Genomic DNA, 22,000 nt, shown 5'->3' on the forward strand with positions numbered 1-22,000 from the left:
TCTTTGTAGAATATATTTCTTGAAGTAAATTTTCTTGCCTAGATGTGTGCTCTATTCTAAGGTGAATATTTAAACCATTTTTTTCTTTTGTACTAACTTAATTATCACCTTCATAATCATCATAACCATTATCAACAAAAATAATAGCAACTAATGTTTATAGAGTGGTGATAATGCCAATTGTTTTTCACAGATAATCTAATTTACTTCTTACAACACAAGGGTAGGTGCCATGATTATCCCCCAAATGTGGACAAATTAACTAACATGCTCAAGATCAGATAACAAATAATTCCACTCCTCACTTACTGACATGGTTAGATTCCAAAGATTAGGTTGTTATGTAAAAGTTGGCATTATGCAAAAAATGGAGGATGACCAAATCAGATAAAACAATGGAAGATGACTATATTATTGCATAATTATCAAATTACATTATTGCATAATTGTCAAATTATACCATTACATAGATGCCAAACTACTGAGAATCATGGCCTACAAGTTGACCCATAGGCTTAACCATCACAGCCAACACTACTCTCATCTCATACTTCAGCATTTGTGACTGCCAGATTTCTGTTGTTAATGGGCAAAATAGATGGACAATAGATTTTTTTTTTTTTTTTACTATTGTCCTGCAAGCGTCAAATATCAGATAATTATATAGCTGATAAGTGAGGAGCAGGTGCAAATGGATTTGAATCCAGGCTGATTCAGGAGCTTAAAGCTATAACTTTGATATTCATTACAGTGAGTGAAAAAATCATAATTTACATAACTGAACATACACAAATTCTGTTCCTTGGTATGGGCCTAACAAAAATGTTAAATATTTGCATGAAATGACATGTTGTTACTGTTAAGTGCCGTCAAGTCAGTCCCAACTCATAACCACCCTTTAAGGGTTTCCAAGGAGCTTCTGGAGAGCTTGACCTGTGGATCTCATGGTTCAAACTGACTAGAAGCCCCAAATTGGAATTTATCTAAATGGTTCTCAAGAATAGAAAGAATAAATAAATCATAGACTATTCACATGATGTAATACTATACAGCAATGGGAAACAATAATGTGTAAGTATATGCAATTGTAGGAATGATCTTAGAAACATACTGTTGGGCAAAAGAAACCAGACACAATAAGTATTGTATGAATCTATTTATTGAAAGTAGGAAAACTAGAGAAAATTAATCTATGCTTATAGAAGCCAGAACAGTGAATATGTTTGGGAGGCAGATGACATCTGGAAGTTAATAGAAGGCAGATTTTTAGGGAGCTATACTAATGTTCTACTTTTTTGTCCTAGGTGCTACTTGCCCAAATGCTTAGCTTGTAGAACACCATCAATCTAAAATATGTACATTTTTTTTCTGTGTGCATATTTTAAGTTATAAAAAGTCAGAGATAATTAATTAGTATTCTATACTTCAATGTTGATATGAGAACTAAGAATATTCAAGAGAAGTACTATTTCTAAAGAAATAATAGAAGTAATGTTATTAGTTTTAAATAAATATTTTAATGTCTTCTACTGCTAAATAGATTTATAAGTGACATGCAAATTTTATACTACTAATGGTATTTTTACATTCTTTTTAACTTTTTTTTCAACAGTTAAGAAACATCTCCAGATGTCAGTTGAAGGTTTTACAAGATATATGGATTCATCTGAATGCTTTGTGTTTAAAAACGAGTGCAAACATGTTTATCAAGATATGAGTCATCCACTATGTGATTATTTTATCTCAACTTCACATAATACATACTTGATATCTGATCAATTAGTGGGACGAAGTGATCTTTGGGGATACATAAGGTATTTGTTTTGTCTATTAAACGTACTGCCTTATTTTTAACTTTTTAAGCTTTTTATTGTGGTTTAGGTGAATATTTACAAAGCAAACTAATTTCCCATGCAACATTTCATACACAGATTATTTCATGACATTGGAGGCAATCCCTTCAATGTGTAATAATTCCCCCTCTTCTACCCTGGTTTCCCTATTTCCATTAGTTCAGCTCTCCTACCTCTTACTGCTTTCTGAATTTTTGTTGTTGTTGTTAGGTGCCATCAAGTCGATACCAACTAATAGAGAGCACCCATGCACAACAGAACAAAACACTGCCTGATCCTGCACCAACCTCAGAATTGTTGCTACATTTGAGCCCATTGCTACTGTCACTGTGTCAGTCCATCTTGTTGGGGTTCTTACTCTTTTATCCAACTCTTCACTTTATCAAACATGGCATCCTTCTCCAGGGACTGGTCCCTACTGATAATATGTCCAAAGTATGAGAGATGAAGTCTGGCCATCTTGGTCTAAAAGGAGCATTCTGTCTGTACTTCTTCTAACACAGATCTATTTGTTCTTTTGGTAGTCCATGGCACTTTTAATAGTCTCCTCCAACACTATAGTTCAAATGCATCAATTGTTCTACAGTCTTCCTTATTCACTGTATATCTAGTTCTTCTAATGTCAGCCTTGTGGAGACATGGTCCATTAGTCCTTTGGACTAATTGTTTTCTTGAATCTTTTGCTTTCTTCATGTTTCTTTTTTTTTGCATGCATATGAGATTATTGAAAATACCATGGCTTGAGTCAGGTGCACCTTAGTCCTCAAACTGACATCTTTGCTCTTCAACACTTTAAAGAGGTCTTGTGTAATGGATTTGCCTAATGCAATATGTTGTTTAATTTCTTGACTACTGTTTCAGTGAATGATGTTGGTTGATTTGAGTTAAATGAAGTCTTTGACAACTTCAATCTTTTCTCCATTTATCTTGATGTTATTTATTGGTCCAGTGGTGAGAATTTTTGTTTTCTTTTCATTGAAGTGCAACTCAATGGCTATAGTCTTTGATTTTTACCAGTAAGTATTTTAAATCCTCTTCCCTCTCTGAATTTTGCTTTTGAGAAAATGCAGTCCTTTTGGTTTCAGATTGTTGAATGTTCTGAGAAGCATGAATTTCCTTATTGTTAACTTTATAGGCCTGCCTACTGTTTAGCTGTAAGGTGATTTCTGGAAGTGGGTTCAGTTTTAAGGTATTTAAGGTATCTAAGTATTAGCACTGACTGCAAACCACAAGGTTGTCAGTTCAAACCCAACAGCTGCTCCTCAGAAACACTGCACAGGGTCTCAATGAGTTGGAACCAACTTGATGGCACTTAGCAACAACAAGAAGGATTGTAGTCTTACAGTTTCTATAAGACCTGTAAGTTTGGTCTTTTGTTTATGAATTTGAATTTTATTCTGACTTTTTCTCTCACTCTGTCTGGGACCTTTTATTGCAATCCTCATCAAAGCATTCAACAGTGGTAGCCTGGCACCATCTAGTTCTTCTGATGTCAGGCTAGTGGAAACCCTGGTTCTTGTGGTCCATTAGTCCCTTTGGACTAATTGTTTCCTTGAATCTTTGGTTGTCTTCACTTTTCTTTTTTCTGGACAGGAAAAGACCAATAGTTGTATCTTAGATAGTCGCTTGCAAACTTTTAAGACCCCAATCACTACTCACTAAAGTAGAATGTAGAATGTTGTCTTTATGGACTATGTTATGCCAACTGACCGTGATGTCCCTTGACCCTATGTTTCCTAATCTGAAGTCCAGTAACTCAGTCCTACAAGATGTATGGTTAGAGCTAAGTTTTCCTCACTATGCTCCTTGTGCTTTCTACTACATACATGGATATATTTGTAGCACATGTGGCACTGAAGGATAAGCACTGGACTGCTAAACCACAAAGTTTGCAGTTCAAATATTTCAGCTGCTCCTTGGAAACCCTATATAGGGCTTCTAAGAGTCAAACTGACTTGACAGCACTTAACAACAACAAATATATATATAGAAATATCTATTCCACACCTATATATACACAGAGTTGTATTTCTATATGACATTTATACTTGTTCTCTTTGCATATCTATCTATTATTTATTTTTAATTTATTATTTATCATTGTTGTTGAGGATAGTATATGTATTTACAGTTTTGAAACACTTGGAAGTTCCTGGTGAGTCTACCTTAATAGGTAAGAGGAGGTTATGCAAGTTACCCAAACATGAAGGAAAGGTGCATTTGGATTTGTACATACCTTGGAACTCCAACCTTTGGATAAGTGACAGTCTAATCTATTTTTTTTGTTGTTGTTGTTGTTGTTAGTACCCTGAGTCTTCCTTCCAATTCTACCTGTTGACCTCCTTTCTCTCATTATGGCGCCTCTGAAATTTCCTGAATAATCTGAATATGTCTTATCAGAAAATATATGAAAAAGATTTACTTCAAATCAAAACATTCTAGATTTTAACAAATACAGTTAAAATCGATTCACAGACATTCAGGGAACAATGCTATTAGTAAAGCCAAAGAATAAAGTATACTATGCAATTTGTTATTTTTTGATAATGATTTATATATATATATATATATATATATAAATTGATTTACAGAGATCAAATCCAATGCATATGAATCTCCAATTTTACATTTTATAATGTGTTGTACAGATAATATTGAGCTATTGAGCTTCAGTTTAGTCAGACTGAGTGTTAGGGTGCAGTGAGTAAGCTGCTATACTCATCTATGGAGTACTGGTGTGGCACTGCAATATAAGCACTTTGTTTCTAACCACAAGTTCTGTCAAACCCACCAGCTTCTCCTTGGAAACCCTCTATAGGTGACTATAATTAGGAACCGACTTGATAGCACTTAACAACAACATACTCATCTATATACAAGCAAAAACTCAAATCTATTGTCATCAAATTAATGTAACAACCCTATAGGATAGAGTAGAACTGCCCTATAGGGTTGCAGGAATAAAATATATTTGAAAACAGTTGTCATAGTTCTCCCACAGAACAGCTGTTGGGTTAGCAGTCAAGTCCTAAAACACTGCATCTACAAGCTAGTGTGGATATGCAGATTAGCAGGTATACAAATAAATATTTTCAGAAATTGATAACTCATTGGAGAAAATAAACTAGGGTAATGTGGTAGAAAGTGATTATGGTTGAGTGTGTTACTGTAGTAAATGTGTCAGGAAAATACCTCTTAATAGAAGACATAGTTGTAACCTGAAGGAGGATTAGTAGGAAAGCTTGGAAAGATCATGTAGGAAGGACATGTTAAGTAGAAAAAAATAACAAGTGCTTGGTATATTCAAGGGCAGTAAATATAGCTGGAAACAAGAAAATGGAGAGTGAGCGAAGAGGAATTTGAGAAGTTAAAAAGGTCCGTTTATGAGGGTCTGTTTACCAATTCAAATTTGTTCAGAAGCACCTCAAAAGAAGGTCCTAATGATATAGTTAGGATAGAGTTAAATTTGATTTACTGTCACTGTGGAGGATTGATTGATGGGGGCAGAAGCAGAGGTGAAAGAGGATTTACAACAGTATTGATGACAATGACAAATTAGACTGAAGGAACTGTGATAACTGGTTGAATTTGAGATAATCTGAGGTGGTAGAGCCAACAAGACTAAGCCAACAAGACTAAGCTAATTTGAAATGAGATGTGAGGGCTAGCAAAAAGATCTAATTACCTCATGTACAAGGCGCCCTGGTGGTACAACTGTTAAGTGCCAAGCTCTTAACCAAAAAGTCAGAAGTTCTAACCCACCATAGGGGCTCAGCAGGAGAAAAGACATGGGCATTTACTTCCTAAAATGTTTCTCCATTGGAAAGTCTATGGAGCAGTTCTACTTAGTCATATAGGGTCATTGTGAGTTAGATTAACTTCAGTGACACACAACAAACTAATGCACAATGATAACTGTTTACAGAATTGGTGAAGCATGAGAGAGGAGCCCATTGTAGGGTGTGAGGCAAAAAGAAAAGTTTTATGGAATCCTGGTGTGGCACTGTAAAATAAGCACTGGATATCTACCTGCAAAATTGGTGGTTCAAACCCACCAGCTGCTCCTTGGAAAACTCTACACAGGGTAGTTATAAATCAGAACTGACTTTATAGCACTTAACAACAACATATTAAGTAGGAGATACCAATTAACTATCAAAGATCAAATAGCCACATTTGTATATATGCAAAAATATTGAAAAAATAGAACTGGAAGTCATTAGTACATATGTGATATTTAAAGCCATGTGATTAGATATTTCTCAAAAAACACTATAGACAGATAAGATGTTCTATAGTCCCATGACTATAACAAACATACAAATAACTATTGTTTCTTCTCCAGCTTAAATGTTAAGTAAATACATAAATCCACAAATACAGAAAGCTATCCATTTAGAATTCTATAAAGATAGCACCATTTATAACCATAGTTTAACTGCACAACTTTGTATTTATATTTTATTATTTTAATTTTTAAAAATAGAGAGAATTCATTGCGTGTGGGATCTTCTGTGCATTGTAGAACATTTAGAAGCATCCATGACGTCTACCCACTAGATGCCAGTAGCACATCTCCTTGTTCTTGTTGTTAGGTGCTGTTGAGTTTATTCCAACTCCTAGTGATCTTATATACAACTGAAAGAAAAACTGTCCACTCCTAGCCATCCTCACAATTGTCATGCTTGCTTGAGTCTACTGTTGTTGCCACTGTGTCAGTCCATATCAGTGGTGGGGGGGGGGTGTCTTCCTCTTTTTGGTTGATCATCCATATTCCCAAACATGATGTGCTCCAGGGTCTGATCTTTTCTGATAACCTATTTAAAGAACAAGATATGAAGTCTCCCCGTTCTTGCTTCTAAGGATCAATTTGGATGCACTTCTTAAAAAACAGATTTGTTCATTCTTTGGGCAGTCCATGGTACTTTCACTATTCTTCCCCAACACTATAATTCAAATTCATCCATTCTTCTACAGTGTTCCTTATTCATTGTCCAACTTTCATATGCATAGGAGGCTATTGAAAATATCATGGACTGGGTCAGGAACACCTTAGTTCTCAAACTGTTCTTTAATACTTTAAAGAGATCTTTTTACTTTTTAACAATTTCAAAGAGGCAACACATCATTTAATTTCTTGACAGCTGTTTCCATGAATGTTGATTGTGGATCCAAGCAAAATAAAGTCTTTTACAACTTCAATCTTTTCTGAATTTAACATGGTGTTATTTATGGTTCTAGTTGTAAGAATTTTTATTTTCTTTACATTGAGGTGCAACTCATACTGAAGGCTGTAATCTTTGATCTTTGTTAGCAATAAAATTCACTTTAAGTTCTCTTTGTTTCCTGCTAGAAAAGTTGTGTCATCTGCATGTAGCAGGCTGCTAATGAACCTTCCTTCAATTCTGATGTGAAGTTCTTTATATAATCTATCTTCTGGGTTTACTTATTCAGCATACAGATTGAATAGTTATAGCTTGAATTTCTGGCAGCTCCCTATTAATGTACTGCTCCCACCATTTTTAAATTATCCTCAGAAAAATTTTACTTGCATGATATATTAATGATATTGTTCCACATTCTGTTGGGTCACCTTTCTTTGGAATGGGTACAAATATGGATTTCTTCAAATCAGTTAGCCAGGTCTTCCAAATTTATTGGCATAAACGAGTGAACACCTCCAGCACTACATAAGTTTGTTGAAACACTTCTCTATTCGTATTCTGCCAATTCCTGGAGTCTTGTTTATTACCAGTTAATTCAATGCAATGTGTTTTCCTTCATTCAATACCATTGGTTCTTAATCATATACTACTACCTTTTGAAGTAATTGAACACTGATCAGTTCTTTTTGGTACAGTGACTTTCTGTAATCCTTCCATCTTCTTTTGATGATTCCTATGTTATTTCAGATTTTGCCCACAGAATCCTTCAATGTTGCAATTTGTGGCTTGAATTTTCCCTTCAGGTCTTTCAGCAAGAGAAATGCTGAGCATGTTCTTCCCTCTTTGTTTTCTGACTCCAGGCCTTTGCATATTTCATTATAATATTTTGTCTTAAAATACCCTTTGGGATTTTCTATTTAACTCTTTTAATTCAACATTTCTTCCAGTTACTTTAGCTTCTCTACATTCAAGAACAAATTTCAGAGTACATTCTGACATCTATTTTTGTCTTTTCTTTCTTTCCTGTCTTTTAAATGAACGTTTGCTTTTTTCCTGTATGGTGTTCTTGAACTAGAGGAGCCAGAACTCCTCTAGTAGTCAATCATTAGTGACCAATGGACAAAATCTGTTCTTGAGATAGCTTCTAAATTCAATTGGATATGCTCAATGATATGGCTCTCAGAGACTTGTTTTAATTTTATTTAGATTCAGCCTGAGTTTGCATATAAGAAATTGATGGTCTGTTCCATAGTCAGCCCCTGCCTTTGTTTTGGCTTTTCTATTCTATCTTCCTACAGATGTTAGTAAGGAGCTCTGGTAGTTTAGTGGTTACGAATCGGGCTGCTAACCTCAAGGTCGGTATTTTGAAAGTACCAGCTGTTCTGCCTTAGAAAGATGAGGCTTTCTGCTCTCTGGTAGCGTAGTGGTTACGAATCGGGCTGCGAACCTTAAGGTCAGCGGTTCGAAACTACCAGCTGCTCCACAGGAGAAGGATGAGGCTTTCTACTCCTGTAAAGATTTACACCCTAGGAAACCCTGTACAGGGTCGCTATGGGTCGGAACCTATTCGATGGTACTTAACAACAACAACAAAGATTTGCAGCCTTGGAAACCCTGTGCAGGGTCACTGTGAGTTAGAACTGACTCCATGGTACTTAACAACAACAACAACAACATAGATATTAGTCAATTGTTTCCTGTGTATTCCATCTGATGAGGTCCACATATATAGTAACTCTTTTTATGTTGTTGCAAAAGAGGTATTTGCAATATTAAGTCATTTATCTTGCAAAATAACATCCTGTGATCTCTAGCATAGTTTCTATCACTAAGTCCATGTTTTCCAACTACTGATTATTCTTCTTTGTTTCCAGTTTGTGCATTCCAATCACCAAATGATCAATGCATCTTGATTGCATATATGATCAATATCAGAATGAAGATATTGATAGAATTCTTTAAATTCTTTATCATTGGCTTTAGTGGTTGGTGCATAATTTTAAGAATAGTCATATTAATTGGTCTTCTTTGTAGGTGAACAGATATTATCCTATCACAGGAGCACTGTACTTCAAGATCTTGAAATCCTCTTTTTACTGACGAGTGTGACACCATTCATCTTGAATTTTTTATTCCCACCATATTAAACCACATGTACCTCCTTGGTCTAGATAGGAGAATTAAAAATGACTTCAGACAGTGCCAAATGACTCTTCAGGGAGGCAAACTGCCCTGAATTAGAACCTGTGGTTGAGGGACAGTGGAGTAATTTAATATACCTCTTGGAAAACTAGTGTTGACTTAGTTTTTTATGGGGAAATATCTCTATGTACAGTAAAGGCTTCTTTCTATGAGCAGATACCTGGTGGCACAGCTTTTACAGGTGTTAAACCTTGACTTTAAATAAACAAGTTGATAGCTTCAGAGGACTACAGTGGAGAGTGAAGAATACAGCTGATAAGAGAAGGCACATGCATAACTACACCCACACTTGCAGATAATACTCACTTGACCTGCCTTCAATGGCTGGATGATCAGAGCTCATCCAGAAGAAGAAAGAATAGGAAAAAAGGATAATCTGATACAATTTGATGAACTTAACATACACCTATGGAAGCAATAGCTCAAAAGAGTGAATAGATCTTCACAGTGAGGATCATTCCCACCTCCTCCGCACACAGAGAGGACAGGGATGGGCAACTTGGACATTGGCTACCCAGAATGAGGGGGTGGGGTGGTACAGAGGCAAGAAGTGACTGACTTAAAAGGTTTCAAGAGGGATCCTAGATCCAGAGGGCATGGAGCAAGTTAGAATCTTCACTGAGTAGTATCCATTCTGCCTAGTCAGGGCTGATGAAAGGAGATGTGGATAGGTCTCTTGGGATACAATAGTGAATAATTGTTATCAAGACTGAATTGTAAGGGCTGGAAATGTAAAGGCAGACGTTTGGGGGCAAAGGGATTAACCTTGCAATCTATGAGCGGAGTCCCTGGGACCATCAAAGGAGAAGAGCAGAGATCTGAACCCTACCCAGAGAAGCAGTGATGCCAGGGATGGAAGCAGAGATGATGATGTGGGGATATGGAGTGGCTGGAGACTTTGGACCCAGAGAGAGAGAGAGATGGGCAGTATGTGGACGAACGGGGGGCAGGCTTGCGGGGTATACCCTTTGGTTGATGGATGATGCATGGAAGGGATTGTAACCATGCCAAGGATACAATATACGATGGGATCAATGTGAAGCTGATGTTCTCCCATGTAAACTATCACATTATTCACAATAAAGCATTACAAAAATAAAATAAAGATTGCCAACCTTGGAAAAAAATAAGTTAGTGGCTTGAACTCACTCCTGGTGTGGTGCTATAGGTTCAGCATTGGACTGTGAATCACAAGGTGGGCAGCTCAAATCTACCAGCTGCTCTTTGGAAACCCTATACAGGGTCACTATGACTCAACAGCACATAACAATAACATAACAGTGGCTCTGAGGTACATAATAGTGCCAATCTGCTTCTGTAAAAGTTACAGCCAAGAAAACCCTGTGGGGCAGCTTTATTCTATCACATGGTTAGTGTGAATCAAACAGATTTAATGGTACCTGAAAGAAGTGGAGTGGGGATGAGAGCGTCTGGCCACCTCTGATTATATTGGGGTGATGGGAGGAGAATCAAATTAAAAATCATCATAAGTCCAATGCTGGTTCCTATGAGGCTGAGGTCAGACATGCCTCCACCTTCTTTCCTCATTTACTAATTCTGATGTTCTTCGTACCACAGCACTCTGTTTTCTGGTAGGTTCAATTATTCATTGCAACGACCACACTGAACTCACAGACTATATTTATGATTATGGGGTATATTAGGGAAGTGAAGAGGCTATAAATCAAGACTAGAAATGTTCAAGATATAGTTCTTTCTCTTCTCTTTCATGTCCACAGTCAGGCTTCTCTCTGGCCATAGGCCCAATGACCAGACCTTAGTCCTGCTTAGGCAATGTTAAAGAGTTTATTAGGATTGCCAATAAATGTCCAAAGGTGATACTTCAATCAGTTATAGACCTTAGTGTAAATGCTCTCAGCTCTATTTCTGTGAGTCAGCAAACCTAGCTCGCTAGATTAAAATAGAAATGCTGGAGACACCTCATTCTACCACCAATCCTCCTGACTGAATGGACTTGGCTTTACTTGCTTTGAGGGAAAGGAAGCCCACTTCTCTTGATCAGGCTCTGGCTCTTAGTTTTGCTGCTGCTGTTGCTCGGCAGATTCTCTGGTGTGGCAGTTTTCTTTCCTTGACTAAGAAGGTTCAATGCTCAGGGATCTTTGGGTCCAAAAGACATACTTCACTTCTGGCTCTTATTCCTTAATGGTAGTAAGATCCTCCTCTCTTGCTTTTGAGATGGCTCATTTTATACTCAAAAGGATAGCAAAATTAACCAGTCTTCATGTCAGAGTTCCAAGTACCCTTGTGATTGTAATCACAATTATAATCACAACTATATTATATAATCCCATCAGTGTCTTCCCCCACCTTCTCTTACCCAGACCCATCAGAAAAAAGTTACAAAAAATGGTGGGAGTTACAAAGATTAGAGCTAGAAAAGCCAAACTAATTCACTGCATTGCAGCACCCAACAACAACAATGTATGAGCATCAATCCAAAGAGCCTACTGTTAAAAGTCAGCCCTCTTTTGATTCAGTTTTATTACTTCCAAGTTTGAACATAAGCATGATCATCTCTTTCTGCCTTCTAGTTTTCTGCTTATATCCATATAATTCTCATTTTTTTTCTTTTGCTAATAGAAACACAACATTTATTGAGAATCAATTATATATGAAACACTATTTGTGAGACTGATTTCAGTTCCTGGTTATATAGAAATTAGAGAGCAAAGAATAAGGAGTTATTTCAGGATTCAGAGTCCATAATATTCAACATTGCAGTATCTTGGGTATACAGGCACTATGGTTGGCACACACTAGCTGTATGTAAAACAATACATAGAAAATAAAATAATAAGAAAAGCGTGTTCAGTTCAACACAATGTGTGTGTGTATATCCAATGTTATATATACTTGAATATATATGTGTAAATGTATACAAGTATATACATACACTTGCATATGTATATAATGTGGTGTAGGATAAACACTGGACTGCTAATCACAAGGTCAATAGTTCAAACCTACCAGCTACTCCTTGGAAACCCTATACAGGGTTGTTATGGATTGGAACTGATTTGATGGCACTTAGCAACAACATGTATATAATAAAAACAAAGCCACTTATTGCTATGTATATTTTTCAAAATTTGTCCTTTTTATAGATTCATTTATGCATTCATTACAAAATCACAATAGTCAGAAATATTTTGATATTTCAGTATAGATTTTTGATGATCTAGGAGTGATGCTTTATTTTGATTGAATTTTCCTAGTGCCCTTGTGAAAGGATGCCGTTGTCTGGAAATTGATTGTTGGGATGGAGCACAAAATGAGCCTATTGTATATCATGGTTATACACTTACTAGCAAGATTCTATTTAAAACTGTCATCCAAGTGATACACAAATATGCATTTATGGTATGTATGTAGTTCTGTTAAATTATAGTTATTTAAAGAGAATCAATCATAGTTCCTTTAAAGTCCTGTAATGCCTGGTCTTAATTTAAATCAGGGTATTTCAAATTGTAGATTATGATCCATTTTTAGATAATGAAATTAATGTACTGTATAGTTAAAGGAAGATTTATCGGTTACTTTTATGTAATAAGGGTACATGTTTAATAGAATTTTTTGTTTGTATGTGTATACTTTTATTGTGAGTTATAAAACAGAAATAAAACATGTCTAGGTAATAGTGAACATATTATCAATACTTAATTATTTCACTTTAAAAATATCAAAAGAAAATATTATATAATAAGGAAATATATATGTGTACTTTAGAATTTATAATTCTATTCTTTGACAACTTTTCTTCATAAGACTATAGCATAAATAATGCTCTGTAGCAATATTTATACTCTTTCTTTTTATTTTTTTGGACTCCTGGTGTGGCACTGTAGAATCAGCACAGGACTGTGAACCACAAGGTTGGCAGTTCAAACCCACCAGCTGCTCTTCAGAAATCCTGTACTGGGCTTCTATGAGTCAGAACTGACTTGACAACCCTTACAGCAATAGTATCTCTTTCTTGATGGATTTATATAATTTCTTTATATGAATATGTCATAATTTATCTAAACAGTAGTCATTACTAGCTGCCTCAGTTATTTCCTATACCTCTAGTTCATATAATAATAATTTTCTATTTAATACAGATTTAATGGTCTCACCTTCGTCAAACTTAAAAGTATTTGTAGTTTTAAGAGTACTTATTTATTTTGTAAATGTATTGACCACTGGAAGTACATCTTAAAGTAAATTAAGTACATATATTAGTTGCAATCAAATCATTCAGAAGTTCTGATCAGTAACCTTAGTAATGATTAATTTTTTAGACATCTGACTACCCAGTGGTGCTCTCTTTAGAAAATCACTGCTCTCCTGCCCAACAGGAAGTGATGGCAGATAATTTGCAAGCAATTTTAGGGGATACTCTGCTTTCAGATGTACTTGACGATTTTCCAGACAAACTACCATCACCAGAGGTAATGTTTTATCTGGGAAACTCAATTTTAGAAAGAAAAAAAAAGTCACTATTATACTGTCCCATGAAACAAGGTTAAAGAGGAAGGAAAAATGTTTAGTTTTGATGATTTCTAAAGATATATGTTGTAATGTGTTACTTAGGAAATGTTTCAATGAATGTTTAGATTAATGCACATGTAGTTGGAATCTTGGTGTGTGTGACACTATGGATTAATGCATTAGACTGCACAGCTGGTTTGAATCACAAGGTCAGCAGTTCAAGCTCACCAGCGGCTCCTTGGAAACCCTTGCAGAATCTATATGAGTCGGAACCAACTCAACAACACTTAACAACAACAACACATGTAGTTGATAAAGAAAATCTCTGGATAATGCAAATGCTTAACGTACCAGATAGGGTACTAACTGTTGGAAAATGGAAATTCAAGTCCACCCAGAGGCACCTCAGAAGAAAGGCTTGGAGATTTATTTCTGAAAAATCAGCCATTGAAAATCCTATGGAGCACAGGTCTATTCTGATACACACGAGGTCGCCATGATTTGAAATCAACTCTACAGCAACAGGGTTTTATTTTTATTTGGGAAACAGACTGTATAGAGATATATACAAAACTCTACATTTAAATTTTGCTTAATAACTTGTGAGTCTAAAATCTCAAGTCAATTAAAATGAATCTATGGAAGTTTGGCCTGATATTTCATAAATATTATGTTTTCTACATAATAGGTTAAGAAAGAGTCTGAAGATCTATGCTATAAATGGATTAGAGTCCATTCCAAGTTTTTCATCACCTAGTTGGAAGATTCTGTTTTTTCCTTGTACAATTTTTTTCAATTTCCTTGACTCTAGTGTCTCTTTAGGATCCCTGGTAGTGTAGTGGGCTACACGTTGGGCTGACCACAAAGTCAGCAATTTGAAAACACCAGTCACTCGGCGGGAGAAATTCTATACAGGGTCGCTTTGAGTAGGAACCAACCTGACAGCATTCAGCAGCATAGCAGCAGCAGCAACACTAGCAACACTGGTCTCTTTCTGTCTTCATTTGAGCATATTCAAGTATTTGACTTAAAAATGTACTACATTGCTATCCTCAGATTTTCACTTCCATTTTCAGCTACCTGTTTATTTCATTCTTCTCTATAAAAGCCTAACTTTTCCATTTTTTACTCACTTAAGCTTCCTCTTCTAACTGTGCCACTTCTCATTGTGGTCATTCAAGACTTCATATGGCTAAATCTTAATGGAACTATCTCAGTCTTCATACGTCCCTCAGCAGCTCTCAGTACTGGGAACACCTTTTTTCTTTTCTTCATTTTTTTTCTGTGTGTTTAAGGAGGCCTCTTGTAAGATTTCAGACCCAGACACTTTTCACCAAACTAATTAGGTGGTTCAAATTCACCAGCCACTCCTTGAAAACCCTTTAACAGATGGCTAGGGGTCAGAACCAACTTGACAGCACTTAACCACACCAACAACAATGTGGTGCTGCGGGTTAACGCACTGGACTGCAAGGTCTGTTTGAATCTCAAGGTCTGTGGTTCAAAGTTAGCAGCTGCTCCTTGAAAACCCTATGCAGGGTGACTGGAGGGCACTTAACAACAACAATGACTAATGACAAAGAGCGACTTGGCTGTTGGAATATTCTTTCTGATGAAGTATCAGTTCATGCTCTTTATCCATTTTTTTTTAATGTTTTATTGTGAATTATGTGATAGTTTACATGGGAGAACATCAGTCTTACATTAATCCTATCGTATATCATCTCATTGCCATGGTTACAATCCCCTCCATGCAATCCTTCCCCCGTACCTCACAGGTCTTCAGCACACAGTTGCTCTCCCTCTCTGGATCTAAAGTCTCCAGCTGCCCCGTCGCTCCAAGTCATCATCTCTGGCTCCATTTCAGGCATCACTACTTCTCTGGGTAGGGTCCTGCTCTCTGCTCTTCTCCCTTGATGGTCCTAGGGACCTCCACTCCTAGACTGAAAAGTTAATCACTCCCCTCCTTGCTATAAAATGTCTACCTTTACATTTCCAACCCTCACAATCAGTACTGATAACAATTATTCACTATTGTATCACAAGAGACCTGTCTGTATTTCATTGCATCAGCCCTGCTAGACAGATTGAATACTATTCACTGGAGATTCTACCTTCCTCCAGGCCCTCTGGATCTAGGTTCCCTCTTGAAAGCTTGTAAGCCAGTCACTTCTTGCCTTTGTAGCCCCCTGCCCCCCATTTTGGGTAGCCAATGTCCAAGTTGCCCATCCCTGTCTACTTTATGTGTGGAGGGTGTGGGAATGATTCTTGCTGTTAGGACTTGTTCCTCTTTTGAGTTAAGTGCTTCCATAGGTGTAGGTCAAGTTCATCAAATTGTATGAGAATACTTTTTTTTTTTTTCCCTCTTCTTTTTACTTCTGGTTGAGCTCTGATCATCCAGTCATTGAAGCCAGGACAAGTGGGTATTATCTGCAAGTGTGGGTGTTCTTATGCATATGCCCTCTCTTTTTATCAGCTGGACACTTCACTCTCCACTCTAGTCCTTTGTGGCTATGTCTCTGACTCTGAGCCCAAGAGTCCCCAGGTCTTGTCACACTGCTGGCCAACCAGGTCTTCAGCCGGGTTCTTTATCCATTTTTTGATTGTGTAACTTGCCTTTTTGTTGTTAAGTTACTCATTTAATACTTTTTAATTTTAGATAAGAAAGTGAAGATGTGAAGCTTGTACCAGAAATTGTAACTTCAATAACATGACAAGTACTTTGACATATATTTCTATGTTAACATATACTTCTCATGTATAAGCAATTCAGTTACATAGTCATTAGAAACTTGTGGAATGCAAACTAAGCAAAACTATAGTAAGTCTCAATCATAGTAAGGCTATTTTTGGTAATTTTTTTTTTTTTTTGTCAATACTACAATATCACTGTTTTCTATTATAAGAGGTCTGGAGAAAAAGATGTTCTTATTCTTATGAGTATATTATGTAAGTTAATACTTCAGGCTAATTGAAGCTGTGAGACACTTTTCATGATGGTTATTATGTAAATTTACCTATAAATGTATAAAAGGGTATAATTGTATTTCTTTCAAATTGTCTCTGCAGGCATTAAAATTCAAAATATTGGTTAAAAACAAAAAAATAGGAAGTTTAAGGGAAACTCATGAGAGGAAAGATTCTGACAAACATGGCCAGGTCCAGGAATTAGAAGAAGAGGTAGATCAAGAAGATGAAGAAGATTCAACATCTGATACTGTTTTTTTCAAAGAAAATGTTGTCGAGGCCACAAAGAGCAAGCAAGTCAAGGAAGCAGAATTAAGTGGATTAACACTTTTCCAAAGAAAGGTGAGACATCACTATATAGAAATCTTACAAGTGATTGAAAAGTTTTCACTTCATTCTTATTGTTGGAGAATTTGAAGTTTGTGATGGAGAAATAATTTTCCCTTTAATAGCTCTAGTCAATTATTTAAAATATATCTTGAAAAAACTGGCAGTGCAGAAGACAATTTAAAAGTCATAATCTCTTTTCCTGTGTTAGCTTAAAAATTTTTTTTTCACTCTATAGTAAACAGATATTTAATAAGCCTGCTTGCATATTAGGCAGTGTGTAGTGTACAAAAGATGCATACATGAGAACGTATCTCTAACCTCAAGAACACACTGCCAGAAATACAAAAGGAAATCTCTGTTTTTGATATATAGGATTGTTATTGTTAGAAACAAGGAGCTCTGGTAGCGTAGTGGTTACGAATCGGGCTGCGAACCTTAAGGCCAGCAGTTCGAAACTACCAGCCGCTCCGCGGGAGAAAGATGAGACATTCTGCTCCCGTAAAGATTTACAGCCTCGGAAACCCTGTACAGGGTCGCTATGGGTCGGATCCGACTCGACGGCACTTAACAACAACAACATTGTTAGAAACAGTTCAATCAGTTCTCATTGTGACCTTATGCATAACAGAACATAATGTACTAATATGTAGTAGTATTGTTGTTGTTGTTGTTAAGTGCTGTTGAGTCGATTCCGACCCATAGCGACCCTGTACAGGGTTTCTGAGGCTGCAAATCTTTATGGGAGCAGAAAGCCTCATCTTTCTCCCACGGAACAGCTGGTAGTTTCGAACTGCTGACCTTAAGGCTCGCAGCCCGATTCGTAACCACTATGCTACTAGAACTCCTTAATATGTAGTATTATGAGTATACAAATCATTATAACAAAAGAAGATGTACTAGGCTGCTTGTGACATAAAACCAATAAAGCTGGTTTAGGTTAAACAGGAATTATTTGACTGACGTAAATGAAAAGTAGAAGGAAATGGATTCTAATTTCAAGCATGACATAGTATAGTGTCTCAAGCAAAGTCAACACAGCTTTAGGTCCCACTTTCTCTGTATTAATTGCAAGATTGTTGCAAAAGCTTCTGTCCTTTTATTTTTTCATGTTCAAACCCATTGGAATGCCTATCACCCAACAGATTCAACCCATTTTTATTTGCAATGACTATGAATCAGCTATGTTCGTGTACCCCGCTAGGGGAATGCAAAACTGTGATTATCAAAACCCTATCTGCAAGATCCATCTCTAAGCACATGGATTGAGCATGAATAACATGTGGTTCCCTAAAACAAATCTTGGGAAATGGTCACTAAAAGTGTAGTGGAAATTGTTGCTGGGTTGCAAAAGAACAGATGTTCACTATATAACAGAAACTATTCCAAAATGTTAAGCAAAACAGGGAATATACTTATTCATGATTACAAATCTTATCTTATATAATTCACAAGGATTAAGAAAAAATAAGTAGCAATAATCATCCCCAAATATTAATATGTCATTTTGAGTTTTCACTTTAGACTATCTCATAGAAACATCCTCGTGTCGTGTGCATACCTTGGAGTCCTTGTGTAGCAATTTGAGATAAGAATAGAACCATAAGATTGGTTTGAGCCACAATGTTGGTTATTCAAACTCACTAGCTACTCCTTGGAAACCCTATACAGAGTTGCTATGAGTCAGAACTTACTCCACGGCACTAAACAGCAACAACAACAATAGTAACAGCAAATATTATTGTCATAAGAAATCATCACAATGAGTTGATCCTAATAGTTTTTGAGGTAATAATCTTATGAAAAGATTAAAATCATTGCTTTGAAAGTAGTTTCTTGATTGGAAAATTAATTTCTCAAATGATTACTGCCAAAACGTAAAATTACTGTTCCATATTTTAGACTTCGAAGATGAAAATAGCTCTGGCCCTATCAGATCTTGTCATTTACACAAAATCTGAGAAATTCAAAGACTTTGAACATGCAAGACTATACCAACAGTTTAATGAAAATAATTCTCTTGGAGAGACTCAAGCCCGAAAACTTTCAAAGCAGAAAGGTAAATTCTTAGGACTTAAATAGATGAGGTTTTAAAGTAAATCATAATCTTTTCTAAGATGTCAAGAATGGACATTGATATTTATCACATAAAATTTTAATATATCTTACATAATTTTAGAATGCCTCAGGTTACAATAAGTTCTAATTTATAGAATTTACTTGGCCATTAATTAATTTATTTAAGTCATGAAAATTTGATTGAGTATAAACAGTGTGGAATCTTTGATGGAATTATGGTCAATGATTTATAGGGAAAAACATTGAGTGCCCAGCCCGTAGGGGTAGGCAGAACCAAAGTAAAAAGGAACCAGATTAGTCAATTCCAACTCTTGAGGATGACATGCATGTCAGGGTAGAATAGTCCTCCGTAAGGTTTTCAATGGCTGATTTTTTGTAAGTAGATAGGCAGGCCTTTCTTCTGAAGTCTCTCTGGGTGAACTCACCACAAAACAACAGAAGGGGGAGAGGGCAGGCAGGAAGGAGATGATGAAGACTGTGGCAGTGACTATAGAAACATAGTGAGTTTTATGGATTCAGCAGGTACTGAAGAGGCAAAGTTCATTGTTTCTGTTTTTATTGAATGCCGGAATGATTCTGACCCACAGCACACCCATGTGACAATAAAATTGTCCCATAGGGTTTTCTATGGTTAAGTGCTTGACTACTAACTACGTCAGTTGTTCTAACCCATTAGCTACCCTATGGAAAGAAGATATGGCAGTCTGTTCTCAAAAAGATACTGCTTTGTAAACCCTATGGGGCAGTTCTGTTCTGTCTTAAGGGTTGCTATGAGTTGGAATTGACTCAATGGAAAAGATTTTGGTTATTGTAATCTGTGCAGGAATAGATTGGTAGAACTTTCTTCCACAGAGACTCCTGGTGGTTTGAACTAACTCTCAGGTATCAACTGAGTGCTACCAAGACACCTTTCACTAGTCCTAGAGGTTGGATCTCTAAGGTGTCAGGGTGGGAAGAAATGGCATCTAGGCCAGGACAGCATATTGCTGTGAAGAGTGTACTGCACGTCTCTTTAGGATAACATTCTGTCACTAACTCTTCTTTTAAGTCTCTTCTGATTATAAATTCAAGAGGAGACCAAGAGGCAACACATCCTGGAGGGGTTACGGAATAGGACACTGATCCTACCCCTTATTCAAACTCATATGGTGAAGAATATCTCACCCATAAAAAGAAATGGAAAACTAACTCAATAGTCAGTAATTCCAAATACTTCTTTTAAAATTGCCGTCTATCATTAGTGTGTCTGTGTGGGAACACTGAAGCAGGAAAATAAGCACCTGCAATCAACTTTAGAAAAAACTGTTGACTGAAAGTGAAGATTCTGATATATTTGTTGGTTAACCTCATGTACTAACCACTTTGTCAAAAGGTTTTGAGGTATACTTTAGCTCATCTCTCACAATACCTTTTTTAGTGATTCTGAATATTTTAAGCCTGTTGACTACCCTTTAAAAAAACAAAACAAAACAAAAAAACAAACAAAAACAAATTAAACTGTGGATGGTGATCAAATGTCAATTCCATAATACTTGACCACAGTTTTAAAAAATAGAAGAATCTAGACTAGTGTTCACTGTATGCATTAAGAGTAAGTATATATTATGAAACAAGTTTGTGTTGGGTCATAATGTAAACTGTATTTCGTACTGTAGTATGTGGTCAAGAGAACTTGAATTTTTACTTTATTTTTGGTAGTCCCTTGAAAATATCAAATGGTTTTGTTTTTGTTCAGATGGATACAACCTTTGAGCATAGCTAAAATAGCTATAATTCTCTTAACTCTAAATTTTATTAGATATTTTCACAAAATTTGAAAAGGACTTAGTAGTTCTAAGAAGAGTCATACATAATATGTAGCATTATCCTCTCTTGGAAAGAGTATAGAATTTATTGTACTAAAAGTCAATGTTGTATGCACTGAATCAATTCTGACACTTAGTGATGTGGGAAAAGTTTTAAATGCAAGGGTATTCAGCATTATTATCAGCATACTAAAAATCATTATGTTTATAATTGTGATAAAACAAGCAGAATTTTCTGTCAGTGTGAATACTTTCTAGTGATTTAGAAATAAGATAGTAGTGAATATTATTGAAAAGGAAAGGTTTTTATGTTATTTTAGTAAGTAAAAAACATAGTTTGTAAAAGAGAATAATAATATGATGGAATTTTAAAAAAAATTAGTGTATATATGTTGTTGTTGTTCATGTGTATATATATATATATATATATATATATATATATATATACTCAATTTTTAATAGTTTGTAAAAGACAACAATGCAATGCAATTTTTAAACTTTGAATATATATGTATGTATATATATTTTAATTGAGCAATATGGGAACACTGAAAGGTTTAAAATTAAGAAAGGTGTGCAGCAGATTGTATTCTTACACCTTATTTATTCAACGTGTATGCTGAGCAAATAATCCAAGAAGCTGAGTTACGTGAAGAAAAGCATGGCATCAAGATTGGAGGAAGAGTCATTAACTACCTGCGACACACAGATGATACAACCTTGCTTGCTGAAAGTGAAGAGGACATAAAATACTTACTGATGAAGATCAAAGACCACAGTCATCAGTATGGATTGCATCTCATTGTAAAGAAGACAAAAATCTTTACCACTGGACCAATAAACAACATTCTTATCAATGGAGAAAAAAATGAAGTTGTCAAGGACTTCATTCTTCTTAGATCGACTATCAATAATCATGGAAGCAGCAGTCAAGAAATCAAATGATGTATTGCATTAGTCCAATGTGCTACACAAGACCTTTTTAAAGTGTTGAAGAGCAAATATGTCAGCTTGAGGACTAAGGTGAGCCTGACCTAAGCTATGGTAGTTTCAATAAACTCAAATGCATGTGAAAGCTGGACAGTGAATAAGGAAGACCATAGAAGAATTG

The 22,000-nt window shown here is 35.9% G+C and overlaps 1 protein-coding gene across 1 annotated transcript in view; it reads left to right on the plus strand.

Annotated features, from left to right (window-relative positions):
- PLCZ1 (phospholipase C, zeta 1) overlaps nucleotides 1-22,000 on the plus strand; it is a 104,191-nt gene that overhangs the window by 31,357 nt on the left and 50,834 nt on the right. Inside the window, exons 4-8 of the mRNA XM_006866060.1 lie at nucleotides 1,613-1,814; nucleotides 12,457-12,601; nucleotides 13,522-13,671; nucleotides 16,781-17,020; nucleotides 18,908-19,064. Coding sequence (XP_006866122.1) covers nucleotides 1,613-1,814; nucleotides 12,457-12,601; nucleotides 13,522-13,671; nucleotides 16,781-17,020; nucleotides 18,908-19,064 — 894 coding nt within the window. The remainder of the gene's footprint in view (nucleotides 1-1,612; nucleotides 1,815-12,456; nucleotides 12,602-13,521; nucleotides 13,672-16,780; nucleotides 17,021-18,907; nucleotides 19,065-22,000) is intronic.

The sequence above is a fragment of the Chrysochloris asiatica genome, unplaced genomic scaffold, assembly GCF_000296735.1.
Source record: "Chrysochloris asiatica unplaced genomic scaffold, ChrAsi1.0 scaffold00086, whole genome shotgun sequence".
In the NCBI taxonomy this organism is placed as follows: domain Eukaryota; kingdom Metazoa; phylum Chordata; class Mammalia; order Afrosoricida; family Chrysochloridae; genus Chrysochloris; species Chrysochloris asiatica.